The following is a 15963-nucleotide window of genomic DNA, read 5'->3' as shown; positions in this document are numbered from 1 at the left end:
GGGTTGTGTATGCATACTAAAAATACACATGGACTCCAGAACAGTGGTGGGGCAACACGATAGCAGCAGAGCCTGTCCACATCCACAGCCTGAGGTTTTGGGAAGCCCCTGAGACACAGCCCGCTGGTAAGGAACTGGCTTGCTACCTCCCTTGGCATCTGCCACCAGCTGCTGCTGCGAGGGCTGGATAGGTTTTGGTCTGGTGCACTGTGATCATCCAGAAGTGAATGGCAAAGCACTTCATTGCAAAGATTGTTCCATGACAAAGCAGACTTGAATGGACTTCCATTACTAAGTTTACATTTTTTTTAAATTCTGAAAAATAAAACTATTGAAAGAAACTTTCAGGTGCTTCATTTAGCTCTTAGCTGATGCATACTGGATATCTGAATCTGTGCCTGGGCATTTAATTGTTGGCTTGAGCCTCAAAAGTGCTCCACAGGCAAACTAGGACTCCCGAGGATGTCAGCCCCTCAAAACAGCTACTCAGGGTTTCTGTACCTGAAAATACCAGTTAATAGCTGGAAAATCTTCAGTGCTGGGTAAAAGATAATAGTTTAGATAATCAAGATATCATTAACATGCATCCTGCTTTTCTGCTTCAGTGGCCCACGTTTGGTGGAATTTTTTGCATTTTCAGTAATATAAAATAAAACCCTCTGACAAACTAAAAGCAGTATGAACAAATAAGACAAGTTATATCCAAAGTAAACCATGTCTCACTATAGTAAAAACAGCATTTTAGCTGAGTTGCAAGAAAAATAACAGGCAAAATAAAGACTGCACCAAGAATAGCAATCCAGATAAGGAGGATACTACAGAGAACTACAAGACTATTTTAGCTTGAAAGGCCTTGATATCTGACCTCAGTGCTTCAGTATTAGGTTTACAGGTTTTCAACCAAAAGATACAAACTAAGTGAGGTTATTGAGGTAAGGATAGCTGGAACAGATTAGCACAAGGAGGACGAGGATGCAGACCATCCCCACCATCCCAGACCATTAAGCCCAATCATTCTTAATCTGATAGATTGAGTGATGCACTCAAAAAAAAAAAAGAAGAAATGTGGTGATTATACTTTGAGGAGTAATGTGAAGCTCAGTGTTTCTTATGTAAGAATTGCAACTTGATATGAAGAAAAAATTGTAACCGTGCACAGTCAGGTGTTGAACCAGGGTGTCCAGAGAGGCTGTGGAGCCTCCTTCCCTGCAGATATTCACTACTTGGCTGGACACAGCCCTGGACTATGATTTTTATGAATTCTCTTTGTAAAATTAGCCAGTGTAACTTTAGTTTTGTTAGAGATTTATATGATTATTTTAACAGACAGTTTAAGTCCTTGCTGTTTATTTGCCTGCGATTGTTGGAGCTTGGTGATGCTCAGGGCATACTGCAAAAGTGTTGATTTCATACAGTTTTATAGGAAGGTTTGACTAAATGATCTTCTTAAGTTGGAAACATTTTCTGTTGCTTTGATATATTGGTTGATTGAGTTACTTTTTCATCTGTGTGCTCTCATATGGCTGTTACATGATGTTTCATTTAAATCAAGATGCCTAGTCCTGCTCAGCAACTATTCTTTAAATCTACATAAATAAATGTTTATAACAGGTTACAAAACATATGAAAAGAAAAAGGTTCAGCTAGCAGAACTTGTTTTTTTACCAATAAGTATATACAACATTTTTGGCTCACCCTGCATCCACTCTTGCTTGTCAAGTTTCCTGAGCAATTAGGGGACGGGCAGACATGCCTCTCTGCTGGAAGGAGAAAAACACCGCTCTCACTGCAAGGAGGTGCAGTCAGCTGGTGTATCTCAACTCAGAATGATTCCTGGCTGTGTGAGTGCTCTGGATCCCATACATGACTTAAATCACTCCTAGCCTAGGAAGGACCAATTCTCAACTCTCATAAGCTTCTCATGTACACTTGATTTAACGTTTTAGTTAACTTCTTAGAGACTCAGAATTTGCAAAAGCCCTTCAGTGCCTAGCCTATCCAGATTTTTAGTGTGAATCTTCATGAATTGTAGGAGGCCAAAATATCATGTATCTACACTCCACATTGTTAATATAGGTAACAACACTACTGTGTCTCATGATGCAGTTGTCTGGACTGAGCATACTGAAGGGTGTAAGATGCTGTGGTGGGAGTCATAGAGGTACAACACAGAGATGTTCTCTTGGCACTTGTATAGCTAGGTATCATTCTTAGCTGAGATACACCAACCAACTGCACCTCCTTGTAGTGAGAGAGGTGTTTTTCTCCTTCCAGCAGAGATCCATGACTGCCTGTCCCCTAGTTGTGGGAAATTGCAATCCTGTTCAGGAGGATGTACCATGCAACTACTGAAGGCTAATACTTTGTATATTGAAGCTCCAGAAAACTGACTTTAACTGTGTGCTTAACAAAAGGATCTCCAGGGCTGCTTCTCCAGCCTTGAAGCATACAGCCAGTGTTTGGAAGTACACACTCGCAGTCATCTCTAATCAGGTTGTGCACACAGATCAGAGAATCATAGGATGGTTTGGGTTTGAAGCAACCTCTAAAGACCCTGCTGTGAGCAGGGACGACTTCCACTAGACCAGGTTGCTCAAAGGCCCATCCAGCCTGAAGAACACTTAAGTGCTACAGGATCAGAATCTCTGAAAGGAAACTGATCTGCTAAAGTAAAATTCATATAAAGTTATCTCTGTGCCTGTAATATGTCTCAAAAATGCAAACTTGTTTAACACTAATTTCCAAGCAGGATGATTTTGGCAAAGAGTGCAAGCCACTGTAAGATAAAATGTTGGAAAGTAAAAGCACCTTCATGTGTTGTTTCAAACAGACAAGCAGCAGCTTTAATGTGTTTAAGAAGCTCAAAGGGCAAGTTTTTCCCCTTATGGAAAAATAAGTGATCACTTTGTGTATTTAACATTCTGCATAAGCATAATAGTTGTTCCAGAACCTTTGCAACTCGGCATTTAATAAAATAACTCATTATCGAAACAGAAATATTATTGTTGCCAAAGCAATGCATAAGCATACCTTCGGCACACAGAAGCCAGACGTGTGAGCAGCAGCCGACTTCCTCACAAACATCCCAGGAGAGGTAGATCCTGCTGCAGGCACACAAGATGCTGCCCTTCCACGCTGCTGCATGCAGCCACTGCTGGCGTACTTAGCAGCAGCAGTTGTAGGGACTTTAAAAAATCTTGTTTGGTGCACGGAAGAAATTACATAGCCCCCTTTCCAGCTGCAGTCATTATGAGATAAAAGACTCTGAAAAATAAAGGAAAATGAGCCATATCTTTGGGCTTTGATTGGAGAGACTCAGGTGGAATAAAGCCTCATTTTGAAAAGTGTTACATCTTGCTTTAGGTCACTGCAAGAGCAGTTCTGTTTTCAAAGCAGTGTGTGATACAAAACCCCAAGCTGCTGCTTGTACCCAGCTCAGCAAGGCCTAGTGCTTAAAGTGCATAGCTGCTCTTTGCTTTTAGCCAGTAAGAACCTTAAAGCATACAAGGAAATAGGTGAACACCCCACTTCCCCCCATTTTTGAGACTTTATGCTGCTTTCATGTTGATATCATATGAGTGAGCATAGAATCCCATGGAGAAAGGAGATAAGTGTTGCTATAAATACATTAAATCCAGGAAATTCTCATTGTCATTTGAACTTTTTAAGATGGGATTCTTCTTTTGCAAACTCAGGTGCTTCTGCCATCAGGTCCTGGTCTGTTAGTACTGCTGCCTAACAACAAGAAAGGGCACTTCAGATTCCAGAAAGCACAGAACTTATTTAGATTAAGAAAGACAAGAATAATGGTGTGGTATAAAACTGAACACCCTCTAACTAAAGTGCAGTGATTGATTCTTAGAAGTAAGTTTAATACTAACAATGCATTATGTTGGAAAAATATTCTGTTTTCCATTTATATCCTTTTTTACTACTGAGAGAAAACTATAGGAAATTAACAGGGTTTTTTTACTCTGGTGATATTTATGACTCATCTCATAATTCCCAACATAAGCCATACTTCTACTTAAGACAACTGTAAGCTTTCAGTAAAGACAAAATCCAGCTATTAGTTAATAATTACTAGTTAATTATTAACTAATTATTATTAATTATTATTATTAATTATTAATTAGTTAATAATAAAGGATAAATTACTTTAGAGAAAGAAGATCTAGATCTTGGTACATTGAAAAAAACTTCTGAAAAGCTTTTTTTCTTGGTGCCATTATGACATTATTCTGTCAAGTTTGATGAGCCCCGGCATTTGTGGCTGCTTAGATTTCTATAGCAGCTGAGAGGGTTTTGGGGGCTATAAGGTAGGCTGGACTTTTAAATACTGTGCTATGCTTACCATTTTTGAAATTCTGTCATGAATATATGATTTTGTTCAGGACAGACTTGCGCTTTCATCCTCATTCTCCTGACTGGAGTGTTTAAAAATATTATCCTATATTTCAGTATATTAAAAAGGTGATAAATCATTCCAGTCTTACTCAACCTGCTGAATGAAAGCATCATAAAGTGAGCAGATTAACTGGTATTTGTCATTTTTAATCATCTTGTACCATTCCTCCCACAGCCATCACAGGCTGACATCGTGGTGTGTTACAATGCACATCAAAACTCTGATGTTTCCACTTAAAGTACCTTTCTCCATTAAAAAAAAAAAAAAAAAAAAAAAAAAAAGTGGTTTATTGTCTTATCCGGTATTCTGGTAAAGTGTGAGACTTAATAGCATTTAGTGACAGCAAATGAACTGGGATCCCCATACAAATCCAATCATGCCATAGATTCTTCATCTATATCATGAAAGCAAACATTGCTTCCATAATAACTGTGTTATTTTGCAGTCTGGAAAGCTATTATTGGAGGATTTGTAGGTACTACTGTGCTCCCAGCACTGAGGAAAGAGGAGATGGTTACTTGTGACATAAAAAATACCCAGCAATCCTGAATTTCTTCTGTACCTTTTTGCTCTCTTGCCTCAAAAAACCCAAACACATGGTAGTGGCAGTACTTCTATCTTAAAATCTGAAGACCTGAGAAGATAATTTTGAAGTGGATTATGCTACTGATTACCAGAACACATTTCTTTCTTACATATCTACACATTTCTTATATTAAGGGTTATTTTTCTGGTTAAAAAGAGATCTGCATACATTGTGTTAACAAGCGCTTTTACAGAAAAAGGTTGTTTGGGTATTTCCCTTTGTCCTAGACTGTGGACAAGGTTAGAATAAATAGGCTATAATGGACAAATGATTTTACAAAACAGATTATGCAGTGGTTTTCATTTCTCCAGCTTCATACTGTAATTATGTTAATTTTTCTACATTGCACTTTTATAAAGTTTTTATCTTAATTTTGTATATATTTTAAAAACTGTACAAATGCTGCAAACAATGGTCAGTGATAAATACAACATAGTTGCTGTTCATATTTTAAATTAATTTTCTTAGGACATATGTATGGTGTGGAGGTAAAGGTTGCTAGGTGAAATAGCAGACTGGTCATTGGGATTTAAGGCTATTTGATGCAAAAGTTAAAAAACATCTACAGAGTTTTCCAAATACAGATTTTGTTTACTAAATTAAGTACTCATATTTGAATATTTTGGTCTACAAAAAGACCTAGTCTTTGGGTGTGATAAAAGGAGCATTTCATAATTTTCTACAGATTTGAGGCACCTGTAAGTGCAAACAAGAATCACACTTCCCAATCTTTAACATAATTAAAAACTGGAAGAACACTTGCTTTGTTCTTACTTTTCTGTCAAAAATGTCTCCTATTGAAGCCAATGAAAATCTTTTAGAAAATATCTAGGTGAGAAGTATCTCTGAGCATTAAACCCATCAAAATAAGCATTTCTTGTTTTGTTTTTGTATCTTTTAAGCTGATGTGTTTGCTCAAGGAAGCCTGCTTTATAGATTCCTTGAGAAATTTGCCTTGATGTTTCACTTTTTGTGTATGATGGAATAGGTTATCACATGTGCATGTAATGACACTTTGATTGGTGTCCCACAGGCATCTGAGCTATTTCATTTGCTTGGTTTTGATTACATCTCTTGTTGTAGCCTTTTTGTTGCTTTGTCAGTATAAGCCATATACAACTACTTTAGCAGACACTGCTAAAAATATGACTTCTTAAAAATGTGACAGAAAAGGTCAATTTAGATTGACAACACTTTTTTTGACACTGCATACTTAAACTCTTTCATACTTCAATAAACATGAATAAACATCACATAGGGGAATGAAAAATAAAATATTGTTTGAATAAAATTTATGCATCAGAGCCTGACAAAATTCAGCTTTCTGTGCAAGTTGCTTCAGCAGCAAGTTCAGTTCTTGGAAAATTTCAGACATGAAATTCAGTTCAAATTTGTATATTTCTGAAAAAAGTAACAATTATTTTAAAGAAAGAGTATATAAAAAGCAGGGTTTGCTGCAGTTTGGTTGGTTTTTTTTTTAATCTCAAAAGTTGCTTTTAAAGTTTCCTATCCAATTTATTTTCACATTTTAAGACAATGAGGGCTTCATACTCCATCTCTCCATAGACAGGGTTGTGTTACTTCTGGGTAGAAGGCAGAGCAGTATCAAGCCCTTAACATGCTACACTCTTCCACTTGAAGAAAACCTTGAAGTGCAAGTCATTTTAAAGAAAGCCTACAGGAGAAATTTATGAGCCTTTTCTATGGGAGAGAGCTTATTCTCCATGCGGCTTTTGTCAAACATTTTTAACAAATTGTAATAACTTTTGTCATATCTCATTTTCTTGCATAAACAAGTCACATTGAAACTAGAAATGATGGAAAATTTAATCCACATGGCTTGCACTATCAAAACTGTTAAACTGTATTCTTTTCCACCATGTCAGCAGTGCATTATCTGTTTTATAGAAATGTTGAAAAGATTACTTTTAAGGGAGATACTACAGGACCTGCGTAAATGTCCTCCTCACGCCTGCACTAGCTGACGTTTTTACTTTCAGTTCTTCCCGAAGCTAGGAACTGCTTTGGCGTTTGTCTTTCCATATCCTATCAGAGAGGATATTTCCAGCCACCTCCAAGAACTGTCTGCTCGGAAACACCACAAGTGCACTGAGGCTGACAGGAGCTGTCAGGTTTCTGCTGCCTTCCTGTCTTGAGCATGCACATCTGCTCTGGGATGCAACGTGGTACACTAGCTCTCAGTCCAACAGTACGCATACCTTCTCCTCTATGGGAACTTAGTGCTGGCAAACTGTGTGTATATATAACAGCAACTCCTAGTCCAGTTGATGCTCTTTTTCTCTGACCCCATTAGCTCCGTGGCCCACTGAAGTCTCCTTTTCTCACACACCAAGAGGGGGGAGAGTACCAACAGCATCTAGTCACAGCAGGGACTTTGAGTAAGGCAACCCACTTATCAGATATCTGTCTTTGTGCTTTTTGTGACAACTGTTCACCAAAACTTGTAGTTCCAATGAAAGTATAAGTAAGTAAGTGCCATGAATGACCACCTCTTTCCTTCCTTTCTTCATAGTGTTTTTACTGGGTAACCACCTATCTAAACCTGTAATAGATCTATTGGTGCTAGACATCCAGTATAATCTTCAGCACATTTATTTATCTAACGCCTCACACAGATTTTATGCATTCAAGAATTTAAAAATCACTTAAAGGTGGTACTTGGATACTCAATTCAGCAAAATCCTGATCACTGTTAAGAAAACATGGGCACTGCTCCTGGCTGTGGAAGAAGTTATTTCTGGAGGAGCCCTAATAGCTTCTTTGTAGACTTAGACCTCATGAATGCAAACAACTTTCTGTAAGTTTGCAAGAAACTTGCATTAGTTTTGACTTTCTACCAGTAGGAAAAGTAAGCTACTTTTTCATCATAGTTAAGGTTAGCAAAAGCTTTCAAGCATTTTCTGCCTTCCATACAAAATCCAGTATAATGGCACTGCCAATGGTTTGCAAACAGTTTTGGTCAAAATCCTGAATGCCCTTGCCTATATGGGGATTAAATCAGACCTTGAATAATACTGATAAATAACTCTGGTGGTCTAATCATTTAATTATGTCACTTTAACAATTATACGCTTTTATTAATTACAGAAGAGGTCAAAAAACTGTTTGCAGTTGTTTAACTTTTGATTATTTTAATTCTAGCTGCAAATAATGTAGCAAAATGGCATTCAAAGATCTTCCCTGAGTGTATTTTTTGTGCTTACAGTATTCCCTGAGTAATGTTTTAACAATTGCTTTAAGATGAACAGCCTCTTGCATATGAACAGCCCTCAAATCACAAACTGTAGTAAAATTCTGTTGAAAATTAAATAAATGGAGAAATGGTGGTTCCTAATTAGCCAGTAAGAAAAATTTATGAGAGGTGGATTGAATAAATATCAAAGCTTCTGAGTTATATTATCTTTCATAAATTGGCTTTTCTCCAATTAGTGTATACTTTCAGAAGCAGGGGAATAAGATGAAAGGATCTGCATCAAAACTGATTACTGCTGAAACAAAATGGAAGTTGCTGCTTTTGATAAAATACAATACTATGGCAATGCTTGAATAATTTTATGGGAAGTTGCTGCCGAAGGCATATGTTTTACTGTCTGATACTGAATGCATGAGGAAAGACCATGTTTTTTCAGCCTGAACAAATATATGATCCAGATTGAACCACTAGAGGCCAAATATAATTGCTCTGTGTTTTGCTTTCTACTACTCACTACCTACAGCAGCCTCCATGTCTAGCATGTCATCATAACACACAGTTCAAATGACAGCACTGGAAAATAATTTTTCCACTATTGAGGGTTATAAAATTACTATCCAGGGCTTAATGCAACCCTCTACACTTCATCTGTCACTGCAGAAATAGTTCATGATAGGAAACAACTTCTGATACACTTTGACACAACAGTGTTTGAACCTTAGGGATTTATTTTTGCTGGATAGATCCTGTTTTAACATCCAGCCAGGTGAAAGGTGTTGCTGTATCCTTCATGCCTTCAGTTCTAGCTGGGGAAAAAGAGAAGTGCTTGGCCTGAGTAAGCAGTTTGCATTATAAAAGATAGAAAACAAATCCTGACTATTGGTTTACTTTGAAGGAAAGCATGACAGTGGTAAATAAACTACAGAAAATATTCCAAAACACTTAATCTTTTTAATTTTGTTGCTAGCATTTTGTTTTACAGCACCTAGAAGTATGCATTTAGTTTTGTAAGGCTAATAGGACTGGGTTTATCTCCTCCTCCAAAGTGCTTACAGTCTAATTTTAGACATAATATGCTGAATGGCAGTAAAAGAAGTTTTTGGTGTTGGAGGGAAGAATGAGGGATAAATGAGCAAGATTTGAATGTGTGAGTGGATAAATGCAAACATTTTTCTTTTGTTCTTTAATAATAATAATAACAATGCTTCATTCTTTTTAGAGTTTATGGATAAACTGAGAATAAAAGGTTATAGAGGTTTGGTAAAATATCTTTCCAAGACTCTTCTTATGTATTGCTGTGAGAATTGTTTCTGGTTTTCATGGAAAATCTGCAGAACTATTTCTACCAGGTGCTAATCTAAAGTGCACCTGGCTTTCCTGAATATTTACCTTTATTTTGATTAATACACAGCTTAACTGTACTGATTCCTTCTCCTGACTTACTTTTCCCATCTATTGTGAATTAACACTGTGCCCACAGTGATCTTCTAAATCACAGTCCTGTAAAAAGCAAGTGGTGGATGAGTGGAGGATGGTTTTGTGACTGCAGGGCTGGGCTGGGACTTAAAAGGTTCAGGTTTACTCCACATATAAAGACTTTCTGTGTAGCCTTAGGCAAATCCCTTACCTTTTCTGTGCTGTGGTCTCCACCTGTGATATGGAAACAAGCTTGTTTTTTCCTACTGCGTCTGTTTTCTGTAATTGTGCCGTAAGAGATCTCTTCCAAGCGAAAAATTGTATTGTGTGTTTAGACAAGACCTAGTACAACTGGGCTTCCAATTTAGTTGGTATTACTGGAATACCAACTAAACAAGAGCAACTTTTAATACCTAAACACAAAGGAAGTAAGAAAATATCATTTGAACTGATTCACGACTAAAGAAATTCAGCAAGAGAAATTACATCCTTTTACCGTAAATTCTTAGTCACTTCTTAATTTTATTTCGCCCTCCATGCAAGCCTTAATGAGAAGAAACCACATTTATGCCCATGTCAGTAGGATGTAATTATAGGGGATTGTATCTGAAGACTGTAGCAGCTGAAACTACCAGTAATGTTCTGGGAGATTTTCCAGTTTTAAAAAGAGTGGGGGGGGAAGGGAGCAGAATTACTCACAAGGTGGATTTTTGTCATTTGAATGAGTCTTTTATGAAATCTTTAAGCATATATATGCTGATCTTAATCTTTCCTTAGTCTAGAAGATAGACTTGCAATGGTATGTGCCAGAGATGCCCTTTACCCTCCTGGATACTGTTTTACTTACACTTCTGAGTAGAGCTTATAGGCAGGCTCCTACCAGATTTGATTTTCAGAGTAGAACTTCTTCCCAGCAGTGAAGTGATAATGCTTCAAAATGTGCCTCCAGTATCTTACTATGTTGCACATCAGATTTTCTACTAGGAATTCTGAAGAAATGGACTTACATTTTTATCTAAGGTACTGGATATATTACAGCACTACTATATTACAGTACTGTGGAAAGTCCATATGTCACAATGGAAAGAGTAATTTTAGCTCCTTAAGTGCTCACTTCATAGTCAGACCAGGGCCTTTTCCAGCCAAGTTCTGAAATTTTTGAGATTTCAGACAGAAATTCAAACACAGACTTCACAGTGTGGTGGGCTGACTCTGGCTAGATGCTAGGTGCCCACCAAAGCTGCGTTATCACTCCCCTCCTCAGCTGAACAGGGGAGAGAAAACATAACAAAAGCTCTTGAGTCAAGATAAGGACAGGGAGAGATCATTCACCAATTACTGTCATGGGCAAAACAGACCTGACTGTGGAAAAATTAATTTAATTTATTGCCAATCAACTCAGAGTAGGGTAATGAGAAAATAAACACAAATCTCAAAACACCGTCACCCTACCCCTACCTTTATCATAAGCTTAACTTTATTCCCAGTTTCTTTACCTCCTCCCTCGGAGCGGCACAGGGGCGTGAGGAATGGGGGTTGTGATCAGTTCATCACACGTTGTCTCTCACTGCTCCTTTCTCTTTAGGGGAGGACTCCTCACACCCCTCCCCTGCTCCAGCATAGGTCTCTTTCACAGGGAGCAGTCCTCCAGGAACAGACTGCTCCAGCATGGGTCTCCCATGGGATCACAAGTCTTGCAGCAAACCTGCTCCAGCGTGGGCTCCTCTCTCCATGGGGCCACAGGTCCTGCCAGAAACTTCAGCACGGGCTTCCCATGGGGTCACAGCCTCCTTTGGGCATTCCCCTGCTCTGGTGTGGGGACCCCCATTCCCTCTCCTCCCCTCACCTTCCCTCTCCTCTTCTCTTTCTTAACTATGTTATCCCAGAGGCGCTACCACTCTCACTGTTGGGCTCAGCCTTGGACAGTGATGGGTACAACTTGGAGCCGGCTGGCATTGGCTCTACCAGACACAGGGGAAGCTTCCAGCAACTTCTCACAGAAGCCATTTCTGTAACACCCCCGCTACCAAAACCCTGCCGCACAAACCCAATGCACACATCCTCCCTGGGCAACTTGTTCTGGTGCTGAACCACCTTCACACTGATTTTTTCCCCCCTCATAGGTAATCATAATTTTCTTCCGTGCAAAATGTGTGAAGAAGACAGAGAGCCTTCTTCATAACCAGAATTAGATAGCTGAGGACAACAGTCAGAGGTCTCATCCTCCCTTTGTCCAGGCTGGACAAACTCAGATCTGCTTAGTCCTTCCTGCATGTCATGAGCTGCAGCCCCAACCACCTTGGTGGTCCTCCACTGCACTTGCTTCAGTCTGTCCCTCTCTCTTCCATGCTGGGGAGCCTCAAACTGGGCACAACACTCCAGATGTGGTCTTTCAGATGCCAAACAGTGGGACATACTCACTTCCCTCAACCTGCTGGATACATTCTTGCTCAGTATACTAGTGTACAAGAGCACACTGCTGAGGTGTTCAACTTGGCCACCAGAAAAACACACATGTACTTCCCAGTACTCTTCTGAAAAGCTGATTTCTGTGTCTTCAGAATTATTGTGTTGGTTAAAGGAAATATTATATGGAAGAGCATATGCACCTTCTATATAGATAAGTAATTTCTATGCTTTTCCCTTTGTCCTTGGAAGAGATCTGAGTCCCTTTTGTAACAGGAAGGAGCCATTTTCACTTTCTTGAAGATACATAACTGCGTTAATTACAGTATCTATTCATGTTGTGTTAAGGCATCTGCTAATAAGAGTCCCAGCAAGTCAGACAAAAGCCAAAGGCCTGCCCTTTGTTGGTTGACTCATTGCCCAGCTTGACTGACAAGAGTTTCACTTGTCTTGTTCCGAGAAGGAAATTAGCAAAACATTGGTAGAATCAATTATCACTGCTTGCAAAATCTAGTACAAGAATTTAAAATACAGAACATGCACCGCCTCGCACTCCTTCAGTGTGCTGTCTGGCTGCTGATTAGTCAATTCATGGTATTATGGGTGAAATGAACTTCTTTTCTGATCCAATTCATAGATGGTTTCACCAGTACAATGGTATTATTAATGGTGAAGCAGTACAATAAGAAAGGATATTCCTGATCATCCATAGTGTAGGCCTCAAAGCTCTGCAGGCTTATGTCTGCAAATACCACATGTGCTGTATGCTGTAAGGATCAGACATGGGATATGCAAGAATTTCTACAGTGATACTGTGTGTTTGATCTTCCTTGCAAAGAGATTCAGCAGCATTTAGCACCCAGGCTTTGCTTTGCCTGGGTATATTTGTCAGTACCACAAACATGCAAGCTAATGCAAGCCCAATATTGTGGTCATGTTTTCCCAACTGTAGTAGCATGACTTGTGTAAGACTTTCTTCATTCACTCCTCTAACTTCTTCAATGGATTGTCTGATGTGAAGTTTGTTCCCAGAATGGAGCCTCTTCATTTAGAGCAGTGATGCCACAACTCAACTACCTCTTAGATTCTGATAGTTTGTACATGAAGTCTGTTGCTCAGAAAGAAGTTGTTTCAGATGGGCAGTTAGGTGCAATATGTATCTTAGCTCTTCAATAAGCTCAAACAGCAGATATTTGCGGTCAGTTGTGGAAGAAATGATTTTTCAGACTGGGGAGAGGACGGTCCTGTTGGTTAGCTTTCTTCAAAGCCACTGACTGTATCTGGACTGCATAAAGGATTGTGATACCAAAAGTAATGTCTTTATATATCGTGTAATTTCTCCAAGAAAATCTTTTTTCTTGTGCATGTTTCCATTAATTCTACCAGTACTGCTCAGAAGCATGTGAATTTAGTAATAGGTTGTTCTAATGTCTTTAATGAACCAAGTAGTGGTTGAATTCCCTTCTATTAATGAAGGCTGTTCATTGATAGCCTTCTACTAATGTTGGTGAAGTAGGATCAATATGGACACTGGGTCAGGGTTCTGAAAAATATTAATTATTAATATTCTTTCTTTTTCAGTTTTCTCCTTGTGTTTGGTTGCTTGATTTTGTCCGTGTTTTCTACTATTCCTGAACACACAAAACTTGCCTCTGGTTGTCTCTTCATTTTGGTAAGTGGAACTTCTAAGTACAAGACAGTTTTACAGATACTTTTATATAGACTCAAATCCTGTCCCTCTCCCTCACCACAGAGAAAATAGTGTAATTCCTGAATGCTTTAAGAAAAAACAGAGGATTCAGCCATCTTTTTCTTTAAAAACAGTGCTAATACTGTATTGCATCCCCTTCTTTGCTTGAGAATTGCTGTAGTTTTTAACCAATAGTTTTTCTACTGCAGTTTGGCAGTGACTGAGCATGAAAGACCTTTGATACTGCTGCTGCCATTTATAAAGTCAGTATGTAGTAAGAGGCACTTATACTTAAAATAGGAAATAATTTTGGTATCTTAGATACCGATTTGTGCTAGCTATTGGTAGGTACTGACATTTTAGTGGCAGTTGCTGCAGTAGGATGTGGTAGTTTCATTATATCTGCATAATACATGCTTTTGTATTATGTTTATCTCTCCTTTTTCCTTCCTGAGATAGATGTAAATGGCTTTAATCCCTAAAAGTGCTTAACATTTTTCATGTGTTATATGGACACCACTTTATTCATCTGTTTCTTGATGGGCCATTTGGTTCTGCAAGTAATGGCCTAAGGATAGGCAGTAGTGATCATTAAAATGTCACTGTATACTCAGAGTTACCATGGTTATTTCAGTCCCAGGTATACAGCAGACTGTGGCTCGTTAGGTAGTGCCTGGGGTGAAGTAACTGTTGACAAATGCCAACATTTTAATTGTCATCACCATATATATCCAAAAGCTCTGGTCTTCAGAACAGCTCCCTACTTAATTATGGCATGAGCAGGCCAATAAGCATAATTATGATGTATGCTATATCTCTACAGCACAGTGTGCCACTGCATCAAGATACCTGAACAAAACATCCAGAGCTGGCTAGATGCAGATGTGTAGTATTTTGCTCCATCTGATGGTTTTGTAGCAGGGCTAATTAGGGAGAGCTGTGCTAAATGTGGTATTTTGCTTCCTAACCATATTAGTGATTTTTCTTTTTCTGGACAAAAGATCAGGTGCCATTAAACTAGTTAACAAGTGATCAGATTTAATCTTATGCTCATATCTAGTCCCATTGTTCATAGATCTGAACAAAACTTTGCAAATGGAAGTTTGTTTGAATGCTCTGCAGCTAGCTATAATATTGCAATTACTACACTAATTGCTAAGATTTTTCTGGTATAGAAAACAGAAAAATTTTATTAGCCTGAAAATACCCTATTTCTAATAGCAGGTGCTTTTGTGACAGGTAATCTGTTTCCCTGTACACTTATGCTAATTGGTTGTAGAAATACCATTTGTTCTGCCATAAAATATGCATTTCCCATGAGCCACGTATTTGTTGATTGTGTTGGTACGCTTACCACTGTTGATTCCTCAGCTGGCTGATACACACATTCCCTGTGCTTTGCCATGGCTCTCCCAGGAGCCTGGATGTGAAGGAGCTCTGCAAAGTCCTGGGTTGCTCTCACCACTGGGCAGAGGTGAGCTCTGCTAGCTGATACGCCAGTCCTTATAGAGGAGTCCATCAGTGGAGCAGAGTTGCTCAGGAAACTGTGGCGCTTTCTGTTGCTGCAGCTTCAAAGATGGATTTTTTCCATCTTGAGAGTTCTGACTGTACATTCCGTGGCATCTTCTGAATATGGAAATAGCCTTGAGGAGGAAGAGGATGGATAGTTAATCTTTGAAGCATCAATACTAACCTGGTCCAACATTTCTATGCTATAGCCTAGTGTGTTCAGCAAACCCTTGGCAGAAATAAATCTAGTGATGACGAATTTTACAGCTCCTGCTGTGGGTCTCTAATGGAGAAAAATATAAACACAGCAAAGTATGAAGTTCCAGAAGCAGGCTAAAGCTGACCGGTTTATTCCAGTTTGCTGGTGCATTATTTGCTCCTCTGCATATTGAATCATTAACTGATACTAGCAATATTATCAAAGCAGTCTTTTGCAACCACAAACCAAGAGAAAAACACATTTCTACATTAACTCAGGAGCAGTTGTTTTGGCTGTGCCAACACATAACTGCAGTCACTAGAGTTTTCGCAACCTTTTCCTTGCAGTGATTCACACAGCTCTTACAAATGTGTCATTTAGTAAAGACAGTTGTATTAACTATCAGAGATCTGGTTTAATACTGTTTTGCTTTGTGCCTTGGATGGAAGATATATGTTTATTTTCTAAGGAAGTACCATACAAATATGACAATCCATAGAGCTGCCTGCTGGGTTTCTGTGAACTGTTTGCTTTG

General features: G+C 38.8%; 1 protein-coding gene across 1 annotated transcript in view; it reads left to right on the top strand.

Moving 5' to 3' along the window:
• The window catches only part of KCNQ5 (potassium voltage-gated channel subfamily Q member 5), a 276037-nt gene that overhangs the window by 175722 nt on the left and 84352 nt on the right, over positions 1-15963 (top strand). Inside the window, exon 2 of the mRNA XM_030489965.1 lies at positions 13612-13702. Coding sequence (XP_030345825.1) covers positions 13612-13702 — 91 coding nt within the window. The remainder of the gene's footprint in view (positions 1-13611; positions 13703-15963) is intronic.

The sequence above is a fragment of the Strigops habroptila genome, chromosome 6 (assembly GCF_004027225.2).
Source record: "Strigops habroptila isolate Jane chromosome 6, bStrHab1.2.pri, whole genome shotgun sequence".
In the NCBI taxonomy this organism is placed as follows: domain Eukaryota; kingdom Metazoa; phylum Chordata; class Aves; order Psittaciformes; family Psittacidae; genus Strigops; species Strigops habroptila.
Note: the sequence above shows the minus strand (reverse complement) of the source record. Positions and strands in the feature narration are given on the sequence as shown.